The 18,685-nt window shown below is 42.2% G+C and overlaps 1 protein-coding gene across 4 annotated transcripts in view; it reads right to left on the bottom strand.

Moving 5' to 3' along the window:
• The window catches only part of CCDC40 (coiled-coil domain 40 molecular ruler complex subunit), an 87,934-nt gene that overhangs the window by 45,205 nt on the left and 24,044 nt on the right, over window positions 1-18,685 (bottom strand). For all 4 annotated transcript variants that reach the window (XM_073684104.1, XM_073684103.1, XM_073684106.1 and 1 more), the window contains exons 4-6: window positions 17,713-17,867; window positions 7,968-8,051; window positions 1,518-1,737 (exon numbers count right to left, since the gene is read on the bottom strand). In XM_073684104.1, the coding sequence (XP_073540205.1) occupies window positions 1,518-1,737; window positions 7,968-8,051; window positions 17,713-17,867 (459 nt within the window). The remainder of the gene's footprint in view (window positions 1-1,517; window positions 1,738-7,967; window positions 8,052-17,712; window positions 17,868-18,685) is intronic.

The raw sequence follows: 18,685 nt of genomic DNA, 5'->3' as shown, positions 1-18,685 counted from the left end.
GTTATGGAGCTGCAGAGCACAGCTCCGTCTACTGCATAGTGGCCGCAGCTGGGTACTGTACATCCTCCCCCTATTCAAATAAATAAGGGACGGAGGTGCAGTACCCAGCCGCGGCCACTATACAGTAGATGGAGCTGTGCTGTGCAGCTCCATAACTGGTCAGTTCTGGCCACTGCCGACATTGGGAACAGATAATCGGCGAGGGGTGCCAGGTGTCCTTCCCCTATCGATCAGACATTGATGACCTATCCTAAGGATACACCATCAATGTTAAAGTAGTGGACAACCTCTTTATGTTTTCTTTTAGTTCACTTAATATAATTTGAAGGGGTAGAAAGTTATGCTTTGGAATAATGAAAAGTTATCAATATTTAAATATTCTTTCAGTATCTATTCTTCTTGGATTTCAAGATCTCTGCTTGCTGTCATGCACTAGACAGCACCTTCTTAGAAATAATCTTACCAGGCTATGTGATGGGCACGCAGGTGCAGGGCTCAATAGACTTACAGCAAAAAAGATAAAGGGGCGGTCTGCTGATGGTCCGACAGATTTATTATATTTACAGCAGAAATTGGCGTAAATAATAGAGCAAAACTACATCTGCTCAGAACAAGTACAGAAAAAGTTGTGCCAAATTTATCAAGAGGCCATTGAGAAAGAACATGGGTGCTTCTTGAAGCTAAAATAAAATTACTGTAAGTCTCATTTTCAGAAAGGGATCCTTGAAATTGGTATGGGTGCTGAGATGTGTGTTGATCTTTGCTTTTGCTTGCTGCAGTTTTTTATAAAATCCCTGTTTTCTCTAGCAGGTCTCTGAATGCTGAGCTGTGTATAACCCCGCCCACACCACTGATTGGCAGCTTTCTGTGCATAGGCAGAAAGCAGCCAATCAGTGCAGTGGTGGGGGACGTATACAAATCTCATGAATATAGAAAACTACCTAACAGCAGGTTTACTAGTCCTCTACTGATAATCTCCTGCTGATAAAATTGTGATTTTATTAAAAGTACACTAAGCAGCCCAGTAAGTGACACATTGCAGGAATAAGGGTCTTTGTCTCTACATCATGCCACTCACAGATTAGGTTGAAAAAACTCTGGTGACAGATTCCCTTTAAGATATCTATTTTTCTAAACACTTGTTTGGCAGAGAGTAATTCCAACGCAAACCCCTTCCCAATTCTCCTTGAAGCAGAAGATTGATCTAGGATAATTTAGTGAAACGTCAGAAGTGGATTTGAGATGGAGGGCGCCCATAACAAAACTTGGCATTCTCAGAATTACCTTCATTTTACATAGGCAGCAATAGCCAAAACATACAAGAGTATGGGCTGAGCTGCAGAGGCAGGAGACACTCCAACATGTAACACAGCCCCTCCACGCTGCTGACGGGTGGGAGTCTTAGGAGTCAGGGCCAAACTACGCACTGATTGCCCACGACAAGGACAGATCATCTTACTAAAATTCCCAAAAACTCGTGATTAAACATTGCATTTAATATGAGAGGACCTCTGCACCTTTCTTGCGCTCAGAATCTGTATTTTGATGTGTTTTCTTGTACATATTTCGGATATTTTCCAGCTCGTCTTCCACCTGCCTACGTATTGTGGAGATCTGAGCATGTTTATCATGTTGCTTCTCCACCCCCATCTGATAACGGGCCAATTCCTGCTGTATGCCATACAGAATGACCCCAAGATCTTCACGTTCACTTTTGTTTTTCTTCATTGATGTACTCTGCAAATATAGAAATGTGTACAATGATTACATTCTGATAATGTTATCAGATCTAAAAAAAATAAAGGCAGACAGTATTATTAGATGCTTTACTGCTGTGGTTCCAGGCATATTCAGATACAATCATGGCCAAAAGTGTTGGCACCCGTGAAATTGTTCCAGAAAATTATTGCAATTACACATGTTTTGTTATACACATTTATTTCCTTTGTGTGTACTGTATAAAAACACAAATAACTGAGAAAGAAAGGCAAATTGGACATAATTTCACATAATACCTCCAAAATGGGCAGGCACCTTTCCAAAATTGTGGGTGAACAACTTTGTTTCAAGCATGTGATGCTTGTTTTGTGTGTCTGTGTGTTCCACACTAAGCAAGGAGAACAGAAGGAGAAGAGAACTGTCTGAGGACTTGAGAACCACAACTGTTGAAAAATATCAACAATCTCAAGGTTACAAGTCCATCTCCAGAGAGCTTGATGTTTCTCTGTCCATGGTGAGCAACATAATCAAGAAGTTTACAACCCATGGTACTGTAGCTAATCTACCTGGACGTGGATGGCAGAGAAAAATTGATGAAACGTTGCAATGCAGGATAGTCCAGATGGTGGATAAGCAGCCTCGATCAAGTTCCAAAGAAACTCAAGCTGTCCTGCAGGCTCAGGGTGAATCAGTGTTAGCACAAACTATCCGTCAACATTTGAATGAAATGAAACACTATGGCAGGATACCCAGGAGGACCCTACTGCTGACACAGACGTAAAAAAGCTAGACTGCAGTTTGCTAAAATGTACATGACAACATACTTCAAGAAGCACCCAGAAATGGATGGAAACAAAGCGCTGGAGAGTTCTGAAGTGACCGGCAAGGAGTCCGAACCTAAATTCCATTGAACATCTGTGGAGAGATCTTAAAATTGCCTTGGGAGAAGGCACCTTCAAATATGAGAGAGTTGGAGCAGTTTGCAAAAGAAGAGTGGTCCAAAATTCCAGTTGAGAGGTGTAAGAATCTTGTTGATGGTTATAGGAAGTGATTGATTGCAGTAACTTATTCCAAAGGGTGTGCGACCAAATATTAAGTTCAGGGTGCCAACAATTTTATCACGCCCATTTTTTGGGTTTTGTGTGAAATTGTGTCCAATTTGCCTTTTTTCCTCTGTTTTTTTGTGTTGTTCCAATACACACAAAGGAAATAAACGTGTATAACAAAACGTGTGTAATTGCAATCATTTTTTTTGAGAAAAACTTCATTTTCTGGAACAATTTGAAGGGTGCAGGCACTTTTGGCCATGACTGTATGTAGATATTTGAAAGCATCGCTTGAACGTTTTTTTTTTTTCAAAAGGCTACAATTTCCCTAAACCCTCCCATACATATGGACATGGACGCTCCGCTGAGTGTACATAGGCGAGTAGGCTGCTGACAGACTTCTCTGGTAGTCACTTATGTCCTTGAGAACAAAAGGACCAGGCTGTCCAACTGAGTGATCCTAATGCCCTACAACATCTATCACCAGGGTAAATCAGGGGACCTCCATATAGGTTTGGCCAATATACATTTCACGTCTAAGGCCAGGTGTAGACCCCATTCTTTTTGTAATTTAAAGCTATATTCTGTTCAAATGTGTCATTTATAATCTGTTTGAACACACGTATGTTGCTGCTACAAAATCAAAACTCCGCTGCCCCTAAGTCAGCTTTTGGTATAGTGGTTCCAAACCTAGTGACAGGTTCATTTAACCATGAATGGGAATACCAAATATATGTTGGTTAGACACATTTCTGACTGCACAACATCTAACGCACATCCACCTAATGATGAACTGTAAGGGTTTGTCTCAGATTAACATATTGATGACCTATCCATAGGTTGAACCTTACAGACTCCATTATAAATCATTGAGGTGCTGTTGGCATCTTTCTTATGATGGATCCATCACAGCTTGGATTCTGTTTTTCTGCTCCAATGTCAGAACAAAAAGACGGAGTTTCTGATGCAGATGTGAGTGTGATTTAGAAGATTTTATGATTTTGAATCTAAGTATGTTTCTTGTAGACCCAAGGGGTTGATCTCCTTTTTGTACAACCAGTTACTAAGCAGGAGATGCTCCTTATCGCCATTGTTGGTTGAGGCCAAATGGAGGACAGTAATACCCTCCCTATCAGAGGAGGATTGGAGTGAGGCCTTGATCTCCCGCCAATATGTTTCACCAGCAATTAATAACAAGCTAGTCCAAATGTATATAGTCCATTAATTCTACCTGACACCTAGCAGGTTATATAAAATGGGTAGATCCACCCCTGCAGATTGCCATAGGTGTGGGGAAGAGGCAGCAGATTTTATACACCTGATGTGGTATCGCCCTCCTATTGTAGACTTTTAGAAAGAGGTCATAGCTTTCCTCATCGAGATCATACAATCCCCTGTACCAATCTGCCCTAAGGCAGATTGATGAGGAGACCTGGCCTCACTACCTCGCACTCTTCTCGGGGGAACATTGTTTTTGGCTCGCAAGGCTATCACCATGAGATGGATGAATAGAATACCCCTGCGGATTCACACTGGGTCAATATGGTGAATACTGCAGCTTCCTCTGAGAGGGTGGTATATAAAACTAGACATTGTCCTCAAAAATTTGATAAGGTATGGAAGCCTTGGTTTGATTCTCCGTTGTCTCACATTAGTCTCCAGGTGATGAGGAGTATTCTCTCATGAAAATGTATGTAATATTTGGTGCCTTACATGGGTGTCTTATGATTTTGGTTAAGATATTAGACCCATCGTATGTTAAGGGCAGGATTAACTTTGCCAGACAGTATTAATGAACAATGAGAAATGCTGTTTGTTCTTTTGTTCTATGATGTAATCGTGTTCTGTTGTATAATCTTCAATAAAACGAGTTAAAAAAAAAAGTATGTTTCTTGTATTGATCTCATTTTATAAATGCTCTGTTTTATTTTTACGCGTTTCATTCACACAGTGGTTTTCCAAGTTTAAACACAAAAGCTTTTCATGGCTATATGATAAAAAAAATATTAAACCTCTGAATATTCTTAAAGTAGCATTTCCTGCAACTTTTTGAGGGTCACCATCTCCGGATCACGTACTGTACTTCTGTCCAATACTATGCAGAATGAAGTTTCCATTCCGAAACTCCCGTTGCATGATGGCGGTCACCAATTACAAACTGCCACAATGACATGTCTTCTGTAGTTAAATCTGATGGAAGTTGGCCAACATACTCCAAACTATTCCGAATGATGTGCAAAACTACTCTGAATTCCCCATTTCCTGCATGGGTTATATATTTGCAAGATGCTCACCAAAAATACTTTGAAAAACAACTTACATCACTCGTGTGGTAACAACATAGATCTAGACTATTGGCCTGAACTAACTTAAAAGTTGGTGAATTAACCCTTTCCCAACATAAAAAACAGCATTACATCTCATACTGGGTACAGCTGCATGAAGCAGGCTCAGTAGCTGAGCCTGCTCCACAAACACTGGGTACCGGCTATGTTAACCAGCCAGCATCCGCCTCTAACAGCAGTGACCGAACCTGTCAAAACTGTCAAAATACAGAATATTATTTTTGATCACCGCACCTCCTTCGAAAAATGAAATAAATGCAATCAAAACATTGTAAGTACCCAAAAATAGTATCAATAAAAACCAATAAGCTGCGATACATCTCTTTTGAGAGAGAAAAAAGGTTTTGGTCTCAGAAAACAAAGACACAAAACAATTTTTAAAATATTTTTTTTAAAACAAATTTTCTGAATTTATAATAGATCATATAACTTTGGTATCATTATAATCATACTGACCTGGAAAATCAGGTTGCAAGGTCATTTCTACCTTAAAAACAAAACCTAAAAAACTATGGCGAATTGTGTTTTGTTTTTTCTTACAAAACAAAAAAAATTAATGGTGACATTCGAAACTACAAGCCATCGCGCCACAAAGTAGTCAGAAAAATGTAAAAACAAAAAAAATTATGACTTTTGGAAGAAGGAAATGAAACGAACAACAGAAAAAAAACTAAAATTGGTAGTGACGAGGAGTTAATGACTGCTCCAACCTTTGGGTAATTATAGAAAATGTCATGACGGAAACTAACAAGCCATCTCATCTGCTTTGGTCTGCAAAATATTTTGGTAAAACTCCTCAATTTTACAGTCACTTCGTACATTTCTGATTGGTAGAAATTTGCAACCAAACAGAACTTCCCTCCTATATGTCATCAGGATATCTCCTGGCAATAATCCAACAGCATATTCCTCACTGAAATTCCCATAACTGGATCAGCAAGGGAATACAGCAACTACATGGCCTGACGAGTCTACCATCTCTCAGATCTCATTCATATAGCATTCCCTCTTGGGATTTTTATAAACATCTCCTACGGAGGCATTACTTGACCTCCTTAGCTTCCCATTGTGACTCTCCAAGGTCCGTACATAAAGTACTTCTCAGATGTCTATAAAAATGGATCGTCATGGCTTATCTAGCACTGGTAAAAGACTCCAGTTCACCCTTGTCAGCGATCAGATGTAAGTGGGAAGCTGCCTTGTAAAGATCAGTGCCTTAAGACCTTCTCCATTAGTCCTTTTACTTCTCAGTGTGCTAATCTTCTAGAAACCTCACATTAGATGTTAGATTCTTACTATAGAATAGTTTATCTATATCTTTGTGTCAGTGATGCTGCAAAAAGACAGCAGTGTACACTATATGGCCAAGTTTTTGGACACCTACATGTTAGACCTAAAGCAGTATGTATGACATCCTATTCTAAATCCATAGACGTCAGTATGGACATGGTCACCACGTTACAGATATGAGAGCCTCTACTCTTCTTCTAATACTTACCACAAGATTTTGGAGTGTGTCTGGAGATTTTTTGCCCATTCACTCAGACATTGATGTTGGACGAAAGGGTCTGACTCATAATTTTTAGTTCACCCCAAAGGTGGGATTGTTGTCAGCGATTGCCTGTCAAGTATCTACACCAAACTCACCCAACCATGCCTTTATGGACCTTTCTTTGTGCACTGGGGAAACAGAAAAAGGCCTTTCCCAAACTGTTCCCACAAAGTTATAGACATAGAATTGTCCAAGATGATCTTGTATTCTGAAGTATTAAGATTTCCCTTCAATGAGACTATGGTCTATTGGTAATCTCCTGAAAAACAGCACCATAATATTATCCCTTTTCCACCATGCTTTACTGTCAGGCAGGTAACGTTCTCCAAACCCAGACTCAAGCACCAGACTGCTAGAATAAGAAGTGTGATTCCTCACTCCACAGAACACATTGCCACTGCTCCAGAGTCCAGTGATGTGTGCCTTATACCACTCCATCTGACACTTGGCATTGTGCTTGGTGATATAAGGCTTACATGCAGCTGTTTGACAATGTCATGAAGTCTTTGTGCTGACATTAATGCCAGAAGAGGTTTGGACTCAGTTACTGAGTCAGCAGAGCATTGGTCACTTTTATGCTCTATGTTCCCCTGCTCTGTAACTTTTGGTCTGCCATTTCGTGACTGAGTTGCTCTGGTTCCTAAACGCTTCCACTTTTCAATAATACCACTCACAGTTGATCGAGGAATATTTCGGAGGGAAATGTTATAAACTGCCTTGTTACAATGGAGACATCCTATTACAGGAGCATGCTTGTATCAGTGAGTCTTAAAGAACATGTTATAAAGAAGTTTTTTTCTCTATAAAGTATTGACCAATATTGACTATACACCATCTTTGAACATTTCCTAGGTAGTCTTAGAGAAACAGTTTTTAATATTTCTGCCTTCAGATCTCTAGCACTCAATGAGCAAAATGTAAGAAAATGGAGAAAGCAGCATCTGTTATATGACCTTACTCTTAGGTCCAAGTAAACCTAACATATCACAGATTGCAACTTATTAGTCATTTTTCATCTTAACACACGCTCCTTGAAAATTCCAGAAAAAAAGAAAAAAAACATTTTAAAAGGACTATCCAGAATTAGAAAAATAAAGATTTGCTTTCCTTACTGCACCAATCTTATCTATGGACAGTATCGGGTATTGCAGCTCAGTCCCGTTCCCTTGAATGGAGAGGAGCTATAATGTCAGAGTCCAAGAGGGGTGTTTTTTTTGCTGTTTTTTTTTAATCCCAGTCATCCTCTCTACCTAAATTATATATTGGCCCTTATTTTAAGATCCTATACTGTTTGCTGGTACACACCATTTCACGAAGTTCAATGTCCAGGCTTTGTATCTGCTTGGCGAGGTAATTCTTCAGAGCTGTTTGGAATCTTGTCATCAGCGGCTGCAAAAAAAAAAATAAAATAAAATTATTTTCATTATTCTATTTTATTACATTAACACATGTATAAAGCATTACAGCACTTTTATTGTGTTGCCTAATAAAAGTACTGTCTAACCATCTGTTATACCTATTACCTAGAAGCCATGAAGTGTAGCCTACATTTGTAGAAGTCATCCTATGGCATAAACCAGAAGTTTACATACAGTACACTGTATAAGTAGACACATATTCATGGTTTTTCTCAATATCTGACACGAAATCAGAATAAACCTTTCTCGTTTTAGGCCAATTGGGATTACCATAATTTTTAATATTTGCTAAATGTCAGAATAATGAGAGAGAGAGAATGTTTTAAGGCATTTTTATTACTTATTGCAAAGTCAAAAGTTTACATATACTAAGATTACTATGCCTATAACAGTTCTGGATTGCCCATATGATGATGTGTTTGGAAGCTTCTGATAGTTTTTTTGGCAACATCTGAATTAATTAGAAACACACCTGTGGATGTATTTTAACCCCTTAACCCCCGAGGGTGGTTTGCACGTTAATGATCAGGCCAATTTTTACAATTCTGACCACTGTCACTTTATGAGGTAATTACTCTGGAACGCTTCAACGGATCCCCCTGATTCTGAGACTGTTTTTTCGTGACATATTGTACTTCATGATTGTGGTAAAATTTCTTCGATATCACTAACGTTTATTTGTGAAAAAAACGGAAATTTGGCGAAAATTTAGCAATTTTCAAAATTTGAATTTTTATGCCCTTAAATCAGAGAGATATGTCACACAAAAGAGTTAATAAATAACATTTCCCACATGTCTACTTTATATCAGCACAATTTTGGAACCAAAATTTTTTTTTGTTAGGGAGCTATAAGGGTTAAAAGTTGACCAGCGATTTCTAATTTTTCCAACAAAATTTACAAAACCATTTTTTTAGGGACCACATCATATTTGAAGTCACTTTGAGAGGTCTTTATGACAGAAAATACCCAAAAGTGACACCATTCTAAAAACTGCACCCCTCAAGGTGCTCAAAACCACATTCAATAAGTTTATTAACCCTTCAGGTGCTTCACAGGAATTTTTGGAATGTGGAAGAAAAAAATGAACATTTAACTTTTTTCACAAAAAAGTTACTTTAGACCCAATTTTTTTTATTTTCACAGGGGTAACAAGAAAAAATGGACCCCAAGATTTGTTGTGCAATTTCCCATGGGCACGCAGATACCCCATATGTGGGGAAAAAACACTGTTTGGGCGCACGGCAGGGCTCGGAAGGGAAGGAGCGCCATTTGACTTTTTGAATGGAAAATCGGCTCAAATTGTTAGCGGACACCATGTTGCATTTGGAGAGTCCCTGTGTGCCCAAACATTGGAGCTCCCCCACAAGTGACCCCATTTTGGAAACTAGACCCCCCAAGGCACCTATCTAGATGCATAGTGAGCACTTGGAACCCCTAGGTGCTTCACAAATTGATTCATAAAAATGAAAAAGTGAAAAAAAAAATACTTTTCCATTTTTACGAATCAATTTGTGAAGCACCTAAGGGCGCTAACAATTTGAGCCGGCAATTTGTTAGCGGACACCATGTTGCATTTGGAGAGTCCATGTGTGCCTAAACAGTGGAGCTCCCCAACAAGTGACCCCATTTTGGAAACTATACCCCTCAAGGATTTTATTTAGGTGTATAGTGAACATTTTGAACCCAGAGGTACGACACAGAATTTGATAACATTAGGTCATCATATTGAATAAGTTGTCATTAGTCTTGAGCGCAAGTGCTCGCTACTTGAGTTTGCATCAGGTACTCAGGTATGCACCATGTACTGCGTGTGCTCGATTGACATGCTCGAGTCCCCGCCCGGATGTTTCACGGTTATTAGACACCCAAAAAAAAACATTCGGGGATCGCTCGTGCATGGCAGGCAATCCCCGCAAAGTTTTTTGGGCCGTGAAGCATATGGGGCGGAGACTCGAGCATGTCATTCAAATACCCACGATACTCAATGCATACCAGAACACCCGATCAGGGCCGGCGTCAGCACCCGGCGCACCCAGGCAAATGCCGGGGCCCTGAGCAGGCAGAGGGGCCCACTGGCGGTCGCGCACCCCGCTGGGCTATGGGCGGAGGAGAGCGGTGTCAGCGCCCACCCTTCTCCGCCGCTTGCTCAGGGCCCCGGCAGCTGGATACTTACCTCTCCCCGTGCCTCCGCAGATCAGCTGTCTTCCTGCTCTGCGCTCCCTGTGACGTCTCAGGTCAGAGGGCGCGGTGACGTCTTTACACCGCGCCCTCCCCTGAGCCGTCACAGGGAGCGCTGAGCGGGAAGACGCTGACAACGCTGGAGTTCGGACCCGAGCAGCGGGCAGCGGGCAGCAGGTAGCAGGTGAGGAGAAGGGAGGTGAGTATTTGATTTTTTTTTTTTAATGTATGGAGGCATGGGGCAGTATAAAGAGAAGGGGGGGGTGGCATCCTCCATGGAGCATTATAAAGAGAGGGGGGGGCATCCTGCATGAGGCATTATAAAGAGGGGGGGGGTGACATCCTGTATGGGGCATTATAAAGAGGGGGGGGCAGCCTGTAAGGGGCATTATAAGGTGGGGAACAGCCTGCATAGTGCATTATAAGGGGGGGGGGCAGTCTGTATGGGGCATTATGTGGGGGGTAACAGCCTGCATGGAGCATTATAAGGGGGGGACAGCCTGTATGGGGCATTATGTGGGGGGTAACAGCCTGCATGCAGCATTATATGGGGGCCAGTATCCTGTATGGAGCGTTAAAAGGGGACCGGTATCCTGTATGGAGCGTTATAAGGGGACCGGTATCCTGTATGGAGCGTTATATGGGGGCCAGTATCCTGTATGGAGTTTTATAAGGGGACCAGTATCCTGTATGGAGCGTTATATGGGGGCCAGTATCCTGTATGGAGCTTTTTAAGGGGACCAGTATCCTGTATGGAGCGTTATATGGGGGCCAGTATTCTGTACGGAGCCTTATATGGGGGCCAGTATTCCGTATGGGGCCTTATATGGGGGCCAGTATTCCTTATGGGGCCTTATATGGGGGCCAGTATTCCGTATGGGGCCTTATATGGGGGCCAGTATTCCGTATGGGGCCTTATATGGGGGCCAGTATTCTGTATGGAGCGTTATATGGGGGACAGTATTCTATGTGGAGCGATTCACCGGTTTCTGAGCTATTGTGGAATTTACAATAGATATCACTCATGTAATGTAAGAAGTGAAATCTTTGCATTGTACTATATATATATATATTTCTCCGCCGTATCTCTGCATCATGAATCATGGTATGTGTTAAAGGGGCCCACTGAGACTCTTTCGCCCGGGGCCCAGAAAAACCTGGAGCCGGCCCTGCACCCGATGCAAACTCAAGTAGCGAGCACTTGCGCTCAACACTAGTCGCCATATTGTCATCTTTTTTTCTTACTTTTGAAAAAAATCCCAACCCCATCACAACCCTAACCCCAACCCTAACCCCAACCCCAGCCGTAGCACAACCCTAACCCTAGCACAACCCTAACCTGAGAGTTTATTTTTTACGCCGTTCCTCATGCGGTATAAGTGATTAGACGACCTTATTCTTCGGGTCGGTGAGACTACAGCGATACCAGAATCATATGGGGTTTTTATGACTGACAGCTGTCACACACTAAAAGATGCATTTTTTGTAAAATCTAGTTTTTGCATCGCCATATTTTGAGAGCTATAATTTTTCCAGATTTTGGCAGACAGTCATGTGACGGCTCGTTTTTTGCAGGATGACTTGACGTTGTTATTGGTGCCATTTTCATGCACGTGACATTTTTTGATCGCTTTCTATTCCGATTTTTGGGAGGCAGAATAAACAAAAAGCAACAATTCAGGAATTGTTTTTTTTTTATTCTGTTCCGCGTGTGGTAAAATTGATAAGGCAGCTTTATGCTTCGGGTCAGTACGTTTACAGCGGTACCACACTTATATCGTATTTCTATGTTTTGCACTTTTCCATAATAAAAGCAATTTTATAGAAAAAAAATATTTTTCAGCATAGCTTTATTCTGAGACCTATAACTTTTTTATTTTTCGGCTGATGGAGCTGTATGGCGGCTTGTTTTTTGTGGGACGAGATGACGTTTTCAGCTGTACAATTTTTATTTATATTTGTCTTTTTGATTGCGTGTTATTCCATTTTTGTTTGGCGGTATGGTGATAAAGCATTGTTTTTTGCTTCGTTTTTATTATTTTTTTTTACAGTGTTCACTGAAGGGGTTAACTAGTGGGACAGTTTTATAGGTCAGGTTGTTCCGGACGCGGCGATACCAAATATGTGTACTTTTATTGTTTTTTTTTTTTTTTTTTTTTTATAATAATATTTATTGATGGGTACATTATATTTTTATTTTTGGTGGATTATTTTTTTTATTTTTTTTTTAATATTTTTACAATTTTATTTTTTATTTTTATACTTTATTACTTTGTCCCACTATGGGACTTTCACTTTTTTTTCTCTGATCGCCAACATGGCACAGGAATGCAGCACCATCCATGTGTCATGCAGGCTGTCAGCGCTGGACAGGGAGAAGATTGTTTGGAGATGCACTGCGCATGTCCAAAAAATCTTCCTGCTGTCTGGTGACCCGGATGTTGTCATGACGACATCGGGTCGTCATGGCAACATCCTGGAAGCCACTGCAAACAGCGCTGGAAGCCGGAAGAGGAGGTGAGTATCTGCGATCACCTCCCCTTGCCTCCGCAATGCTGCGATCGACTTCGATCGCAGCATCGCGGGGGTTAATGTGCTGGGAGCGGTGCGTGACCGCTCCCTGCACATAGTACCGGGTGTCAGCTGTGACAATCAGCTGACACCCGGCGGCGATCGCGCCCGCACAGCCTGTGTGCGCGTGTGATCGCCATGACGTACTAATACGGGTCTGGCTCTTAAGTCCCAGGGCACAGACGCGTATTAGTACGTCAAATGTTGTTAAGGGGTTAATGCACACCTGAAAAACACTGCTTCTTTGTGTAGCATCATGGGAAAGTCTAAATAAATCAGCCAAGATATCAGGAAAAGAATTGTGGGCTTGCACAAGTCTGGCTCATCCTTGGGAACAATTTCAAGATACCTGAAGGTGCCTCGTTCATCTGTACAAACAATTATATGTGTCACGCAAGGTGTGGGAAAGACTTAGTGCAACACAAGGGGAACAGGGAAAGGGAGGAAGTGGAGACCTCCTAGGTTGATCTAGTGTCACCCTGTCTCTCCTAACGTCCCTGTATTGGCTCTTCACCAATCGCCGCTCGCGTGCCTCGCCCTGTCTTTCCCTGGCGTATGACTAAGGCTAGGAAAGGGAGGAGATGAGCACTAGTCGATCTCCACTAAACACTATACACAACAGGGGTGGACAAATAGGGAGAAATTGCTTAGCTTTAGATGAACTCCAGACAAATGGGCACACGTCCTCAAGCTCCAGAGAGGACAAAGTACTGCTCTTGCTAAAGCTTTCACAGGTAGTAATGAATATCACTGGCACCTCCTTCGGAAACACAGCAGGTATTTATACACCCAGGTAGGGTGTTAATTAGCCTGAGGGAGGTAGCCACTGGGTCCTAGAGACTGCCTCTAAGAAGATGTCTGTAATGCCAAATGTAGAGATCTCCAGCAACCACTGCAGGGCGACTGTCTGTCACCTCTGACATACCCGTGACAGTACCCCCTTCTCTTCGAGTGGCCTCTGGACACTCAGGACCGGGTTTCTCAGGATAAGAGATGTGGAATGAGCGAACCAATCTGGGAGCGTTCACCTCTGACGCTGAAACCCACATCCTCTCTTCTGGACCATAGCCTTTCCAGTGCACCAAGTATTGTAGAGAACGACGTTGGAGACGAGAATCTATAATCGTCGAAATCTGGAACTCCATTACTAGGGGCGGTGGTAGAGGTGAGGGCTCAAGAGGTTCCACATACTTTTTGAGTAAGAACCAGTGGAACACGTTGTGAACTTTAAGGGCTTGAGGAAGTTCAAGAGGAAACGCTGCTGGGTTAATGACGGCGGTTATTTTATAGGGACCAATAAACCTAGGTCCCAGCTTCCAAGAAGGAACTTTCAATGTTATATTCCTGGTAGACAACCACACAAAGTCATTCAAATTCAGGTCCGGACCTGGCAAGCGTTTTCTGTCAGCCATGCATTTATACCTGTCTCCCATGATTTTTAAATTACTCAGAAGACCCAGCCATACCCAGAAGAGTGATGATGCAAACCGTTCCTCCTCAAGAACTCCTGAAGCTCCTCCCCCACTAAAGGTACCAAACTGTGGGTGATAACGGTATGCACCGAAGAACAGAGACCTGCCAGTGGATTCTTGACGATGATTATTAATGGCCAATTCTGCCAGCGGTAAGTAAGGTGCCCAAATCCTCCTGATTGTCGGAGACGAAACACCTGACGTAGGTCTCCAAATTCTGATTGACACGCTCAGTCTGACCATTTGAATGAGGGTGGAAGGCAGAGGAAAAGGATAGCTGCACCCCCAGTCGAGAATAGAATGCCATACTTAACTTGTAAACAAACTGGGTCCCCCGATCTGACACCACATCGGAGGGAACCCTGTGAAGCTTCACAATCTCATTTATGAACACCTGAGCAAGTGTCTTGGCATTTGGAAGTGCAGGTAATGCGACGAAGTGAACCACTTTACTGAACCTATCTACTACCACCAAAACCACCGTTCCGCCTGCAGAAACTGGTAGGTCAGTTATAAAATCCATGGACAAGTGTGTCCATGGCCTACTAGGGATAGGTAGCGGAAGAAGAGTACCAGATGGACGGGTATGCAAAACCTTAGAACGCGCGCAAATACTACAAGCAGCTACGCGTTCAATCACATCCCGATGCAACCCCGGCCACCAAAAACGACGAGAGAGGAGGTCCGCGGTTGCCTTACCACCTGGATGCCCAGAAAACACAAAGTTATGATGTTCCTTAATTACTTTGCGGCGCAGATTAGATGGTACAAATAACCTGCCTGATGGGCAGGAGGCAGGGGCGTCCCCCTGAGCCTCTAACACCTCACCCTCCAGTTCAGGATACAGTGCCGAAATGACTACCCCTTTCTGTAATATCGGGGAAGGGTTCTCATGGTCCCCACCACCAGGGAAGATCCGGTACAAAGCATCAGTCTTGACATTTTTGACCCCTGGACAAAAAGTGACAACAAAATTGAACCTAGTAAAAAACAGGGACCATCTGGCTTTCCTAGGGTTCTTATGGTCAGTAATAACAGTAATAGGATGGATAGCCCCCTCCAACCAATGTCACCATTCCTCGAATGCCAATTTGATCGCCAAAAGTTCCCTATATTACCCACGTCATAATTTCTCTCAGCCGAAGGCAATTTTTTAGAAAAGAAGGCGCATGGACGCCATTTACCAGGGGATGGACCCTGAGACAACACAGCCCCAACCCCGACATCCGACGCATCAACCTCCACAATAAAGGGTAGAGGGAAAGGGAACCCAGACTCTAGGGAAAGGGGGGAAGTGGAGAACTCCTAGGTTGATCTAGAGTCACCCTGTCTCCCCTAACGTCCCTGTATTGGCTCTACACCAATCGCCGCATGCGTTCCTCGCCCTGTCTTTCCCTGTCGTATGACTAAGGCTAGGGAAGGGAGGAGATGAACACTAGGCGATCTCCACTAAACACTATAGACATCAGGGGTGGACTAACAGGGGGAAATTGCTTAGCTTTAGACGACTCCAGACAAATGCTCACACGTCCTCAAGCTCCAGAGAGGACGAAGTACTGCTCTTGCTAAAGCTTTCACAGGTAGTAATAAATATCGCTGACACCGCCCTCTGAAGCACAGCAGGTATTTATACACCCAGGTAGGGTGTTAATTAGCGAGAGGGAGGAAGCCGCTGGGTCCTAGAGACAGCCTCTAAGAAGAGGTCTGTAATACCAAACGTAGAGATATCCTGCAACCAACTGCAGGGCGACTGTCTGTCACCTCTGATACACCTGTGACAATACGCAAGTACAAACAAGATGGGAATGTCCAGCCATCATACCGCTCAGGAAGGAGACGGGTTCTGTGTCCCAGAGATGAACGTGCTTTGGTCAGACATGTGCATATCAACAAAAGCAAAAGACCTTGTGAAGATGATGGCGGAAGCTGGTAAGATTGTGTCAATAACCACAGTGAAAAGAGTACTGTATCAACATGGGCTGAAAGGCCACTCTGCCAGGAAGAATCCATTACTCCAAAAGAAACATAAAAAAGCCAAATTCATGTTTGCAAATGCACACAGGAACAAAGACCTTAATTTTTGGAGGCACGTCCTGTGGTCTGATGAAACTAAAATTTAACTTTTTGGGCATAATGACCATCGCTATGTTTGGAGGAAAAAGGGAGCAGCTTGGAAGCCTAAGAACACCATCCCAACTGTGAAACATGGGGGTGGCAGCATCATGTTGTGGGGTTGTTTTGCTGCAGGAGGGACGGGTGCACTTCACAAAATAGATGGCATCATGAGAAAAGAAGATTATGTGGCAATACTGAAGCAACATCTCAAGACATCAGCCAGAAAGTTAAAGCTTGGGTGGAAATGGATCTTCCAAATGGACAATGACCCAAACATACTGCCAAAATGATAACAAAGTGGCTTAAGGATAATAAAGTCAATGTTTTGGAGTGGCCATCACAAAGCCCTGATCTCAATCCTATTGAAAATTTATGGGCAAAGCTGAAAAGGCAGGTGCAAGCAATGCGACCTACAAACCTGGATCAGTTACACCACTTTTGTCAGGAGGAATGGGCCCAAATTCCGACCAACTATTGTGAGAAGCTTGTGGAAGGATATCCCAAACGTTTGACCCAAGTCGTTCAGTTTAAGGGCAATGGTACCAAATACTAAAGATATGTATGTAAACTTTTGACTTTGCAGTAAGTAATAAAAATGCCTTAAAACATTCTCTCTCTCATTATTCTGCCATTTGGCAAATATTAGGTTTAATTTGATTTCATGTCAGATATTGAGAAAAACATGCATATGTGTCTTTTTAAATAGTGTATGTAAACTTCTGTTTTCAACTGTACTAAACAATCCAAAAAGACCTCCTATAGCATATACTAAACATTACAAGAAGTCCTCCTATAGCATATACTAAACATTACAAGATGTCCTCCTATAGCATATACTAAACATTACAAGAAGTCCTCTTATAGCATATACTAAACATTACAAGAAGTCCTCCTATAGCATATACTAAACATTACAAGAAGTCCTCCTATAGCATATACTAAACATTACAAGAAGTCCTCCTATAGCATATACTAAACATTACAAGATGTCCTCCTATAGCATATACTAAACATTACAAGATGTCCTCCTATAGCATATACTAAACATTACAAGAAGTCCTCTTATAGCATATACTAAACATTACAAGAAGTCCTCCTATAGCATATACTAAACATTACAAGAAGTCCTCCTATAGCATATACTAAACATTACAAGAAGTCCTCCTATAGCATATACTAAACATTACAAGATGTCCTCCTATAGCATATACTAAACATTACAAGAAGTCCTCCTATAGCATATATTAAACAGTACAAGTCGTTTTCAGGTTGATGAACTCAATGATATCTTACATGATCTGGGTCTAACACCACCAGGTCTTCTTCATCCTCTTCTTTCGGAGGATCTTCTTCTGGGTTGTCCTGTTCTTCATTCTCATCATCACTATCAGCCATTTGATTACTTAGCTGATGAAGAGTGGAGAACGACACCGCTCCTCTGCCATCATCTGAAAAACACGTCACCATGTTAACAACAGCAGGAACTGAAGTATTGCCAGATCTATTTATGTCATATTTACAGGATATGCCATAAATGCTTGATCCCACCTATCCACTAATCCAAGTTGGCTGCTCTCCCCTCATATACAGTCAATAGAAAGGGTGAACATGCCAATGTGTGGTTCTGTCTATTGACATTTGTTGGAGATGTAGAAGAGCCTGATGAGTATTGCTTAATATCTAGATGGCATTTATGGCATAATTTCTGGATATGCCATAATTTATTTTAACCCCTTAGTGACATCTACCTTGCATTTATGGCATATTAACACACTTACAGTATAGAGTGCTCAGTGCATTACAGAGAGTGCTCAGTGCATTACAGAGAATGCTCAGTGCCTTACAGAGAATGCTCCGTGCATTACAGAGAATGCTCCGTGCATTACAGAGAATGCTCCGTGCATTACAGAGAATGCTCAGTGCATTACAGAGAATGCTCAGAGCATTACAGAGAATGCTCAGTGCATTACAGAGAATGCTCAGTGCATTACAGAGAGTGCTTAGTGCATTACAGAGTGTTCAGTGCATTACAGAGAGTGTTCAGTGCATTACAGAGAGTGTTCAGTGCATTACAGAGAATGCTCAGTGCATTACAGAGCACTCAGTGCATTACAGAGAATAATCAGTGCATTACAGAGAATGCTCAGTGCATTACAGAGAATGCTCAGTGCATTACAGAGAATGCTCAGTGCATTACAGAGTGCTCAGTGCCTTACAGAGAATGCTCAGTGCCTTACAGAGAATGCTCAGTGCATTACAGAGAGTG

The sequence above is a fragment of the Phyllobates terribilis genome, unplaced genomic scaffold (assembly GCF_046119375.1).
Source record: "Phyllobates terribilis strain yellow unplaced genomic scaffold, ASM4611937v1 Scaffold_5__5_contigs__length_657084704, whole genome shotgun sequence".
NCBI lineage: Eukaryota > Metazoa > Chordata > Amphibia > Anura > Dendrobatidae > Phyllobates > Phyllobates terribilis.
This window is presented reverse-complemented; position numbering and strand designations above follow the sequence as displayed.